The sequence below is a fragment of the Vulpes lagopus genome, chromosome 4 (assembly GCF_018345385.1).
Source record: "Vulpes lagopus strain Blue_001 chromosome 4, ASM1834538v1, whole genome shotgun sequence".
NCBI lineage: Eukaryota > Metazoa > Chordata > Mammalia > Carnivora > Canidae > Vulpes > Vulpes lagopus.
Genome location: NC_054827.1, coordinates 97978190 through 97990825, shown reverse-complemented (window position 1 = coordinate 97990825; position 12636 = coordinate 97978190). Strand labels below are relative to the sequence as shown.

At 45.4% G+C, this 12636-nt stretch overlaps 1 protein-coding gene across 1 annotated transcript in view; it reads right to left on the bottom strand.

The window, feature by feature from the left end:
- TRPM1 (transient receptor potential cation channel subfamily M member 1) overlaps positions 1-11808 on the bottom strand; it is a 101095-nt gene extending 89287 nt beyond the window's left edge. The window contains exons 1-4 of the mRNA XM_041751111.1: positions 11501-11808; positions 11119-11248; positions 9132-9222; positions 687-841 (exon numbers count right to left, since the gene is read on the bottom strand). Of these exons, the coding sequence (XP_041607045.1) occupies positions 687-841; positions 9132-9222; positions 11119-11248; positions 11501-11808 (684 nt within the window). The remainder of the gene's footprint in view (positions 1-686; positions 842-9131; positions 9223-11118; positions 11249-11500) is intronic.
- Positions 11809-12636: the final 828 nt, after the last annotated feature.

The window sequence follows — 12636 nt, the reverse complement described above, 5'->3', positions numbered from 1 at the left end:
CCCAAAACCTTTGTGCCTGGAGCATAGGGTGGGGGTGAGGATGGCCATTTCCACGGGCCTGTGGAGGGGGTGGGGATGGTTTGGGTTTTTTCCCCTTTGCTTAGAATTATAAACAAACAAACATTCATCCCTAAATTAATATGGGCTCAATGCAGCAAATTAAGAAGATTTAGAAATGGCTAAATTAAAAAGTGATTTTCCCTCCTTCTACCCCCAACCCCTTTCTTCCCCTTTCTTCCAGCAGTAACCCTTCAGACATTTCCTTCTGGTTTATTCAAACACACACACTCTTGTAAAGAACTTTGTAAAAATGACAGTTCAGTGATATTTGTGGGCATTGTTCTGAGCCATTGTGAAATAGGAAAACTAGAGAGGTGCCACGAAAGACTACTTGTATCCTGCTAGAACTTGCACCCCCTCCTTTACACATGCCTTAATGTATGTCCTCCTTGTAAAGGTCAAGGAGCTAATGATTTCTTTGGAGACTTCCAGCACAATAGATAACATGCAAGGAGTAATCCGGTGAGGTCAGCATATACATTTTCCAAGACCACCTTGCCACCGAAACCCCTGACTCCAGGGCATACATGACTTATGGAGGACACTTATGGAGGTCAAACCTTCTTTTGACCAGAGCCTGAGAGGACATGTACACCAGATCATAATCCTCAATAAAAAACCCAGACCTCGAGCAAAGACGAGATGCACTCTCCTTTCCTTTCTGAGTCTCCCAGACACTGTGTCTGCTCTATGTCTTCAATGAACTCTACTCTCACTTTCTTCTTGGCTTGCATTAATAGAGGTCTTTTGAGATCCTTCTGGGTCCTTGGACCCGGCCAGCCTGTATCAATTGCACAGAGAGCTTCCTCACCATTTAACCAATGGACATGGTAACCCACCCTGTGACCTCCTGGGCATATTCCACATGGAATCACACCCTGAAAAGAATCTTTCCAGTGGGCTTGCACTGGTGCCTGAAAGTTTTCCTATTAAAGCCATTTCTTTGGGTTAAGGCTTTGAAGGTGGTCCCTAAAATAAAAATACAATCAAAGGCATGGTGAAAGGAAACGGACTCTGGATGCAGACATATCTGTCAGCTCCTAGATTCACCGTTTTTTATGTTTATGACCCTGGCCAAGTTATTTACCTTTCCTGAGCCTTGATTATCTTGCCTGTTAGGTGGGATTGTTTTTTGTTTGTTTGTTTGTTTGTTTTATTTTTTTCTTTCAGGTGGGATTGTTGTATGGATTAAATACAATTCAGTGTGAAAAACCTCAAGCCCATTGTCTGACAGAGATTGGTATTCAATAAAAGTTATTGAGTTTCTTAAAGAACATGAACTGAATGAAGTGTAACCAGGATAAGATTTCAGCTTCCCTTTAAAAGTCCAGGATCTAAAATTTGTATTCTATCACTACGAAGTAAACTTGTTAGTGTCATGTTGTTGTTTTCTCAGTTACTGGAATGCATTGTCACACTTAAAAATGTTGAGGTACCCTAAAATGTGAGGCATTTGATAACATTTTACTTCATAGTAGGGTTAATTGTATCTAGATTGTAGAAAACCAGCTACTGGAGTTCAGTCACTTAAGAACTTAGAAATTCAGCAAGGTTGGGTGAAGAGGGAACATTACAGCACTGGAGAGTAAACCCAGAGTTTGAAGAGGTGCAATGGGAAATAATGTAATGAGTGTAATGAGAGGAAGGACTCCTTCGGACTGGAGTGTAGGGTAAACTTTCTTTATAGTATGAAAATGTCTTGGAGGTTTTGCTAAGTGTCACTCCAGTAACATTGCCTAATGAAGGGAATACTGAAAGATGACAGTTTGAAGTTTATGATAAACAGGATGAAAAGCAAAGAGCTCTTGAGAAATGAGTGGTAGCCTACAACAAATTGTGAATTTTAACAGTATTTGGGTGACAACTATCAAATTCTTGGCTTTGGAAAGCTGGCAAATGCTTAATACTGGTATATTTGAGATATTGCTATGTGGATTTTGACCATTTGAGCATTCTTCAAAGACTCTATTTGATCCTAAAACTTCTGCTTTATGAAAGGGAAATCCATTTCTCAAGCTGCTTTGAAGTGTGGCAGAAAGCATACAGGATACTTTGTAATTTATGATAATGCTAAGTGAAATGTCTTACCAACTTCTGTAGAAAGTGACTGCAATGGAAAAATCTCCATTTAGTTCTAAACTAGGTAAAATGGTCTCAACAGTACCACCAGGGGCACTGATGAGTCCTATAAATTAGAAACTAATAAAAGAATTTCACAACTTAAAAAAAAAAAAAAGTCCAGGATCTGTCAGGTAAGGTTGGTGGACATTGGAACACATTGTTTCTAATTCCCAGGTCCATGGCAGAGGAAGCAGGAGGCCAGTGAGATGGCAGGGCTGAGAGTCAAGCCCTGGCCTATTTGTCTCCGAGATCAGGGATAATTGATGAGAAAGAGACCCTTCCCTCTCAAACTCACAGCTCAGTCATCAGTCCTAGCAATGTCAGACATAAATCTTGGTTTGCGTTTTTCCAGGGCTGTCTTTTACCAGTATTCTCCCTTTCATCTTTGTAGCAGCTCTGTGCTGACAATATTATCATCCATGCTAAATCAGGTTCCTGAGGCTCCTGGGGACCAGTGTGCATGCATTAATCAGCAAGCACCTCTCGTATTTTAGCACTGTTTGTGCGACAGATTGACCAGTTTGCAATAGTCAGCTCCAAGAGCCTGAGAGCCAGGATGGGACAGGTTTCTTTAGCTACAATGCAAAGGGAAGTTACTCAAACGAGAGGGCTAAGTGTTATTAGCAGAAGGGAGGTTGGGGAGGGACATAAGCAGAGAAGGAATGCATTTTGTTTTGCAGAACCAACAGATCTGGCCAATGAGGCCCCCACCAGGTGTTTCACCTGAGAGTCTCTTGTTAGATAGGTCTTGCCTGATAGCCCCTTACATGAGCCCCTTTGAGCCAGACTGGTTCTGAGACCCTGAGACTCCTTCTGGAGTCATCCTGAAGTTATCTCTAGCTCATTATGATACAAGATCTCCTCCTATGGGTGGAGTTTTCTACCACTTTTCAAGTATACAATGTGTGCACTAGCATGCTGACACATTGGGAATGCACAATTGAACCTAAGTGCCTAAGTGATAGGATATGTCTAAGTTCCTTAATGTATATGCATGCTCCCTCCCGTACTCCCCAGTACACTGAATAAAAACTTCCTGTACTGACCCCACAGGAAACAGTGCTTTGAGAGCTACATCCCTGTCTTCTTACTTGTAACAAATAATAAAAAGTTCTTGGCTTTCAACAAAGACATTCCTGCAGGGGACCAGTCTTGGGAGCAGCAAGGAATGCACCTGGCAGGGGAGGCCTGGGATGGGAGAGACATGTGGGGGCTGGTTGTGGAGGAGGGGGCATGGCTGAGTATGGGGTTCACATTTGCTGTCTTTCTCTAGGGCTGTCCCAACTAATGTGGTGTGTAGTGACCGTGACTCAGGCCAGTATCTGGACTGTTCCTGTATTTATAGATGAGAGTTCCCACATACGACTCAGTATTTAAAACTTGGGAGGGTTAAATCAGAGAAAATATATCTTCAGAAGTTCAGTGGGGCCTCTGTAGCCCCTAGTGACCTTGTAGGATGTGAAAGAAAGCCAGTATTCATGTATTTCACACTCGTAGTTTATGAAGCACCCTTACCTGGTAGGTTGTGCTAGGTCCAGGTGAAGTGAGCACACTCAGCCCTCAGGAGCTCTCAGGTGGACACAGTGGTACTGTAAAGGTGTGTACAGTGTGGGGGGCCAGGGTAGGAACAAGTACTTCTCTCTAGGGAGGAACTTGCGAGATGAGGAAAGCAGGGAGGGGCATTTGGCTTATCCTTGAAGCCTGAGTAGAAATTAGCTGGGTGCAGCGGTGGAGGGAAAATGGTCCCTTGGAAGAGGGAACAGCAGGAACAAGGCAGAGCACCTGATCCCATTTCTCACTGAGGTCACGGTCACTGTCACACAGAACTGAGATGCCATGGTCATTGGGGGACATAGGTCTACAGAGTGCACCTGCTCCCTCCCTGTGGCTCTAAAGATGAGAACACTGAGAGGTGAGGGGTTAGGGCTCTGGATGGTGAATGGACATCAAGAGAGGAGATCACATCGTGGTGAAGCCACCAGTCCAGGCTGTCCTCATGCCAGGTGGCTGGACCTGTCTCCTACACACAGCTGTGTCCCTCCTCACACATCTGTCTCCTCTGGATCATTCCAAATGTTTTCTCCAAAATGGGCAGATGCTTCTGAGCTCCTTCCTTAAAGAGGAGAGAAAACCTTTTGGCATTGTCTGGGGAAGCAGGGCAGCCATGTGCTTGAGTCCAGCAATTCTACCCTAAATTTGCTCATGTATGTGTGGACCAGGAGACCCCACACACATGTTCACATGGCACCAATTATGAGAAGCCCAAGAAACAGCAACCCAGCTGCCCAGCTGCAGTAGGACCTGTGAGTCTATCACCACATATTCACCCGAGAGAACATGATATGGTCACGGAAATAGACAAACCACACCATCTGAATGGCTCTTAAAACACAATACAGAGCAAAAGAAACCAGTCCCTAAGGACAAACACTGTGCGAGTCTATTTATATGAAGCTCAAAAGCAGACACAGCTAAACGATGTATTGTTGAGGGATACAGATGCAGTTCAAAATGAAACAATAGCACAGTTCTCAAAGAGTGCACAAAAAACCCTGCTATAGCTAATAAATTTAGCAAAAGTGCACACTACAAGATCATTACACAAAAATTGGTTGTGTTTCCAAACACCAGCAGTGAAGAACCCAGAAAGGAAATTAAGAAAAAAATCTAATTTATAATAACATCAAAAAGAAGAAAATATCTGGGAATAAGTTTAACCAAGGAGGTGAAAGATCTGCATGCCGAAAAGTATAAGACATTACTGAAAGAAGATAGAAGACATGGCTAAATGCAAAGACCTCATGTCCATGGTCTGGGGATGGATGACTGCCCCAGTCTTCCCCTGCCCTCCTTGGTTGGGAACTTGGGGATTGCCACAAAGGACCTTCCTAGTCCAGCCAGCATCACTTGGCTGGCTTGCTGAGGAGGGCAAGCAAGTTGGGAAGCCACTGTGCATAGGGCCTCCCTGACATGACTCGAGAGCCCAGTATGTCTTCCCTGGCTGGGAGGATGCAGCCCAGTGCCCACGGAAGAGAGGATTGAAAGACCAGGGCTGACCTCATGCCTGCCTGGCTTCCATGGGGGGCACCCTCTCCTTTTCAGTGGTCTTTTGCCACGCTCTATGTCCCTGTCCCAAGGGCTTCCTCTATCAGGACTCCCAGGACCTGGGAAGGTGCCCCACACTGCTGGCGGCATGTGCAAACAAGGACTGTGTCTTTCAGGGACTGTGATGACTGCTGGGGCCACCAGGGTGGGGAAGGACACTGGGTGACATGCCAGTGGAGTGAGGTGGGTGCAGCTCAACATGATACTTGAGGCAGCCAGCTCAGGAGCCAGACTGCTAGGACTGGTCTTGCTCCTCTGCTCCTTTGCTGTGACAACACTTAATAGACAATATCATACAAACAGAAAATAGTGTAATAGTAATTATACAAAAAATCAAGTTTGGGTCTTTGTGGAGAGTTTTCTGCTGACCTCCGACGAGGTATGTGTGGAGCTCTGCTCATCTGCCTCTCTGAGCCTGCTCTGCTGAAGGTAGAGCAGGTCACTCACCTAGGCACCCTCCCTCCAACCAGAGATGGGTTGGAACCACCAACATTTGAGCCGTAGAATCAGGCATTTAAGAGGGGTTAGCCTGGGGCAACTGGGTGGCTCAGTCTGTTAAGTATCTGCCTTCAATCGGGTCATGATCCTGGTGTCCTGGGATTGAGCCCTGCACTGGGCTCCCTGCTCAGTGGGGAGCCTGTTTTTCCCTCTCTCTCTGACCCTCCCCCTACTCATGCTTTTGCTTGCAGACACCCAAAATGAATAAATAAATAAAAAATCTTTAAAAAAACAGATCTTGATATGCAAAAGTCTAGAGCTATGTTGTCCAACATGGTAGCCACTGGCTCTATGTGGCTATTAAACACTTGAAATCTGGCCAATCTTAACTGAGATGTGCTGTGAGTTCAAGTATAAGACAGCAAACTGCCCTTTTTTATGTCTGACATTAGAGCCAAAAAAAGGGGAGCGTAGTATTTGGCTGGACTTTGAAGTAACAAGAAAAAAGAATGTAAAATATGTCACTGATAAGTTTTTTTTATAACTACAAGTTGAAATGATAATAGTCGGGATATATTGAGTTAAATAAGTTCTAAAATTAATTTCACTTATTTCAACATGGCTTTACTTTTTTTTAACATGGCTGCTCTATAATTTAAAATTATGTCAATTGCTCAGGCATGACTGGGTGGCACTAAGTTAGAATGATAGACATCAAACCACCAAGTGTGCTCAGAAGTGGGGGAAGGGGAGGAGAAGTGTGTAGAGCAGGACCTTCCCTTAGCTTTTCTGCATGGTTATACAACTTCACATATTTGTGTATAGCCTCCCCAACAATTAACAGAAAAAGGATTTATTGCCATGATTCCTGGCCACAATGCTTTCCACCTCACCATGCTTGACATATTTGCCCTCCCCGATGCCCTATCTCTAGGGAGGGCCTGTGGCCCACGGAGAGAGGCCACCTGCCATTTCAACATTAATTTTACATTGGGACATATCAAGCATGACCAACATGCAGGGCATGTTGTCTGCCTGCCACATTCATGCAGAGAGCAGACCAGGAAGGGTGAGAGCCAGAAGCAGTGGGGGAGGGTGGGGAGGCACACAACAACAAGAAGGCCCTGGCAGCCAGGAAGGGGAGTGCAACTAGCTTGTTTTCTTAAAGCCATCTCTAGCATTGGAAATGCATTCTTCTCTCTGATGTGGATAGCAATTGAGGGCACAGTTTCTGGAAAAGAGCAAGATAAATTCTAGTAAGTATTTTCTGTGGGAGCCTGGGAAAATTGCTCCTGTATGTGATGCGTGTCTGGGGCAGTGAACCAACCATTTCCTGGACACTGGTGCTCCCAGTGGATGCTCTAATTCATTCACTGATTGCAGAGTCTAACAGAGCTAGAGAATGAGGGGGCATCACAGTCCCTGATGGCCTGGGTTCCTTTGCACATCAACATGTCTCTGGCTACTGCTTTTTTAATGGGGCTATTAAGATGTTGAACCCCATTAACCTCTAGGTCATGGAAGAGAATCAGGGAGTGGGTCCCATTATTCTCCTGGATGAGGACTTCTATTTTCCCAGATCCAGAATTCACACACACACACACACACACACACACACTATAAGACATCTTGAAAACATTTTCAACCAAAGCAAAAGAGAGATTTCTAAAAATATTAAATGCTCCCAGTACAAGGGTTTTAAGTTAATAGAAAGTATGTTTTATTTTAACTTAGTTCAGAACGAAGATGACTAGCCACTTAAAATGCCTGAATGTCATTCTATTTCTTGTACTTAACAACTTTGCAAAGCAAATAAATGAGAATGCAAAGAGCCAAACAAAACAAAATTCCAGACTTCTCCTAGAAAAGAACCAATAAAACACAAACAATTACATTAAACACATTCAACATAAGTTGATGTTTTCGATTACATTTTCTGGGGGCCGGAGATACATTGTAGACAGTGGCCAATTTATGCTATAAATACCATTGCAAATGCCATGAATTAAAACTATTAGATAGTGTACAGAATGATAGTTGGTGAAGATTGCCAAAGACAATCTTTCCTTAAAGTCAAACCTCTATAAAGTCTACTCCCAGAGAGACTGGTGTCCTTTTTAAATTCCTCTCTAAATATTTAATTCAGACAGAGCAAATTGTCTCATTTTATTTACTTATTTGAGAGAGAGAGAGAGAGAGCCCACACAAGGGGGGGGGGGTGGCAGAGGGAGAGAGAGAAGCAGACTCCCTGCTGAGCAGGGAACCTGACACATGGGGAGCTCCACTCCAGCACCCTAAGATCATGACCTGAGCTGATGGCAGACATAACCAACTGAGTCACCCAAGCACCCCTCTATTTCTGCTAATTTTTGCTAAGGCTTTAAAAAAAAGACAAAAAATTTAAAGACGTATAATTTCTGGTAACAAAACGAAAATGTATTTGTCATAGAAAATGATTAAAGTAAAGGAAGAAGAGGAAATGTATCAAGGAATAAATAAACATCACCCAGATGGCCTTCATCCTAAAATAACAACAGATAGAATTTCAGTGTATTTCTAGGCTTTTTTTCTGTGAGTAGATTAGACAGATGTGTGTGTGTGCATGTGCGTGTGTGTGTGCGTGTGTGCGTGTGTAATGAAAAACATGTCCATACTGTACGTTTTCATCATACATTTTTCTCTGTCCTTTTGCAAATGGCTGCATTATATTTCATCTTGTGAATAGACCATGATTTATGTGCCCATGTCTTGGACATTGGACTGTTCTTGTGTCTCACTGCAGGAAACAATGCTATGTAAATCTTGGCTTCCCTTCAGGATTATTCCTTCAGAATGGATCCATCTCTACATGAAAAATTGTACTTGGGTACATTCTACTGCACTGCCTTCCAGAAACCAATTCTATTCCCTCACTGCAGTGAGAAAGAATCCCCACCTCCCTTTACAGCCCTGTGTAGTAGAATCTATCTTTTCCCTGGGTTTTTATCTAATAGTTGGAATATCAGCTGAAAAAGCCTCTGCCCAACCACCCCCAACCCAAAGAACTTTAGCAATCACGAGAGCTCTCAAAAAGAGGCACACTCTCCAGGAAGCAAAGGAGCAGAGGGTAAGATGCTAAGGAGTGACAGGCGAGGAGCCTGAGCTCTGGAGCTGGGGCTTCTCTGCAGATCCCCAGCACCTACATTAAGAAGCCAGCTGTGAGGGAGTCTCCATACATTGGAGTCTGGTGTTGGCCGGCTGATGCAGGGCTTAGCCTCCCCTTACGGAGTCAGCCAGGAGGCCTTTTGGGCTGAGAATGGATACACCCCTGTCTGGTTGGCTGGCAGTAGAGGAGCTAGCGGCCCCAGGAAGCAGGCTCCCCAACCTGAGCTAACCCACACCTGAGTTTAGCCCTAACCTGGGCTTACCTGCTACAGTGGCCAAGCGGAGAGGGTCTAGCTGGGCCTCCTCCACTGTCCTTCTCTGACCAGGCAGGAAGCTGGCTGAGGTGAGCCCACCCTTTAAGAGCAGAAGTCCACATGAGGAGCATGTGAGCGCCCGTGCCGGGGCCCTCATGATCCTGGTGAGGCGATGGCCCCGTGACCTCGCTCCCAGGCCAGGAAAGGAAACCAGGGCCTCATGTTGCTAGGCTGCTCTGTGTGGGATCCCATGAAAGCAGCCTGGGGATCTGAGAGAGATGGGGGAGCTAGAACTTTCCCTTTGAAGTGACCCTCCCCCCAGCCAGTCCTTTCCCTGGTGGAAATGTCAGCATGGTTTGCATAATTGAGACAATTGGACATAATCGTTCTTTCAGAAGCCCCTCATCAGGCGGGCAGTGCCAGGGCCCCAGGGAGCCCAGAGAAGGCACCACATGGCACTAATCATCTGTAATCCTTTCTCAAATCATCTGAGGTTGAGCCAGAGGTCGAGGTGAACTTCACTACAAATGCAGTGTGAGTCCCACATGACTCTCGTCCCCATCCGGGTGCTCCTAACTTCCACTGTCCCCACACTACCAGCAGCCTGCATGACCCATATGTTCAGTCTCCCTAGAACCACCATGGGGGGGATGCTGTAGGGATGTGCATGGTTTTCCAGCTTTCAATGAGCTTTCTCAGACTAGTGGGAAAGAGAAAACCCAAACTTGGAAATTCTTCTGTGCACGACCCTCTAGGCAGGGGGCCGGATTGCCCACACACCTGTGGGTCTCCTGGGCTGCCTCCCTCATCTCCCAGAAGAGTGGACAGAAATGCAGACAGGCTGGATGCAGGGGAAGTTAAGGCAGTTTCCATTTTACAGATGAGGACACAGGCCTCTGACTGAGCTCGTGAAGTGGAGCAGAGATGTAAATTGGTGCCATAGAGCCCTGGTGGTGATGCAGCCTGAACATGGGACCATGCCCCCCAGGAGGCGAACCCCACACCTGCAGGACACTCAGTGGGCTCAGGGAGCTTCTGACCTGAGAGGTGGATGCTAGACCTGGCAGGTGAGCCAGGCCATTTTCTGGGGAGGGAGTCTGTCCTTTGTGAGAGGGAGTTCTGAGCTTCCCTCAGGTCTGTGCCCACCAGAGGCTGACAACCTTGTCCCAGGAGAGTGGGCCCAGTGAGGGTGAAGGGTGACTCTGCCCATCTTTTGCTGGTGCACACAGCCTGGGGACAGAGAGGTGCCCACCCAGGAGCAACTCTGGACCAATGCCACCATTGTCTTCCCTTGTAAACTCATGATTGGCTCTAGATAGACTCACAGCTTTTAGAAAGAGTTCCCCCAGGGGTCAGAGGGATCTGCAATGACAGTATTTTGAGTGGCACAGGTCGAGACAGAATTATAGAGGTGGGGTGTTCCTAGGGAATCAAGAAAAAAGCTGGGGGGAGCTGAGAAGCCCCAGGTGGCAAGTGAGTGTCTTGCCATCTTTCACAGCATACTCGTGCTCCATCATGGCTACAAAGTATGAAAGTTGGCACAGAACACTGTGCCAATGAGCAGCCCCAGCCCAGCGGCCAGTCAGTGCCTCTCCAACCAATGGACACTATTGTCACTAATCAAAGAGGCCCTTTCTGAGGTCAGATTACATAGGGAGAATGAGATCCTGAGCCTTCCAAAAGTGAGCAACCCTCCTCTCTGGGGCAGCACAATGAGGCAGGCAACTGGACCTGCCAGGTACAACATGGTGGCCCGAGCCACATGTGGCTGCCCATGGAGACCTTGAAGTTCAGCCAGTCTGAAATGAAGCGTGCTCCAAGCATGCAACACACAAGATGGCCAAGACTGGTGATAATGACTTTATACTGACTGCATGTTGAGATGATATATTGGGTGTTTTGGACTGAATAAAATGTATTATTAATTTTGTTATCTGCTTCTATGCACTTCTTTAAAGTGGCTACTGGAGAATTTAAAATACTATCTATGGCTCACAGCTGTGGCATACCTTATATTCCTGTGGACTGGTGCTGAGCTGGAGCCATAAGAGGGAGGGTATCCTGAGCAGAATTCCCATTTTTCAGATGTCTCCTCCTCTGGGCATGACACCCGGAAGAACCCGGTGCTAGGAAGCAACGCACAAGAACTGCGGACATGCTGTTAGTGTGCGAGGATTATTAGGTGTCCAGTGAGCACTCTGAACCAATGATAATAGCACTAACACTAGTGATGAGGAAGACACATGTACTGGTTAGCTGGTGCCAGGTCCTGCCACTTGTGTAGTGACCTACTCAATCAGTCACCCAGCCTTGGAGGTAGTGCATTTCTTAACCTGAGTAAGGAATAAAGGTTCCAAGGCTCCTTGGGAATAACTTGCCTATGATCACAGTTGGTGAGAGGAGCTAGGACAGTGTCCTGTGCGGTCACCTGTATGGACCCCTGAGGAGGCAGTGGCAACCAGGTAGCCAACCCAAGGTAGAGCCAGCACTTGCACTCTATGTCCGGGGTCTTGGCTTGGGTCCCCCTCAGAGGAGACCCTGAGACAAGTTCATGGTGTTTCTCTTGCTGCTCTGTGCCCTGCATTTCCTCACCAATAGTAAGATCTTGAGACCCATTTGGATTCAGAAAGGATTTTTTCACAAGGCCCCCTGGTGACATGTGTCCTTCCATCAGGAGGCACCTCATATCTGCTTGTCTGTCTTTTGTGAGGTTGGGGGAATCTTGATGATGATCGCCTAGAGCCTTTGTATCAATACAATTTGCAAAAGGGTGATCCTCAATTCTACCATTTCTTCTTCATTTACTCGATGGAATTCACTTATGAAGAGAAACTTCCCCTGACCAAAGGGGTTAGTGTGGTTCACACAGGAAAGGCAAAAGGTTTTGGTTTCCAGAGTAATGACTTGATTCCCTGGCATCATTCCAAGGTGACTCATATGTTTCTTTTTTCAGAGTGTCAGGATGTATGAATTCATGGAATGATTCATGAAACATACATGAATTCATGGAAACATACTTGGTGCATTTTATTTATTTATTTATTTATTTATTTATTTATTTATTTATATAAATTTATTTTTTATTGGTGTTCAATTTGCCAACATATAGAATAACACCCAATGCTCATCCCATCAAGTGCCCCCCTCAGTGTACTTGGTGCATTTTAGTTCACAGCGGTAACTTTCCTTATTGTTGCTCAAATTGTTCCAATTTCACATGGGTTCTTGAATCCTGGCACAACACCAGGAGTCTCCAAGACTATCTCTCTGGAACAAAAAGGTGTTTCACATTTATCTGGTACAATTCTTGGCCAAGACCTGGATGTGGCCATTTGTCCAAGGAGAATTTCTAAATATCATTTTAGTGGGAAATGGTACTTAGAAAGAAGTATCTGCTTCTGAATTGAATTGTTTTCTAGTCCTTGCAGTTGGCAGAATGGTCATGTTTTATATGTGTCCATATATATAATATACATATTGTATACAATATACAATTATATATAATATATAAGAT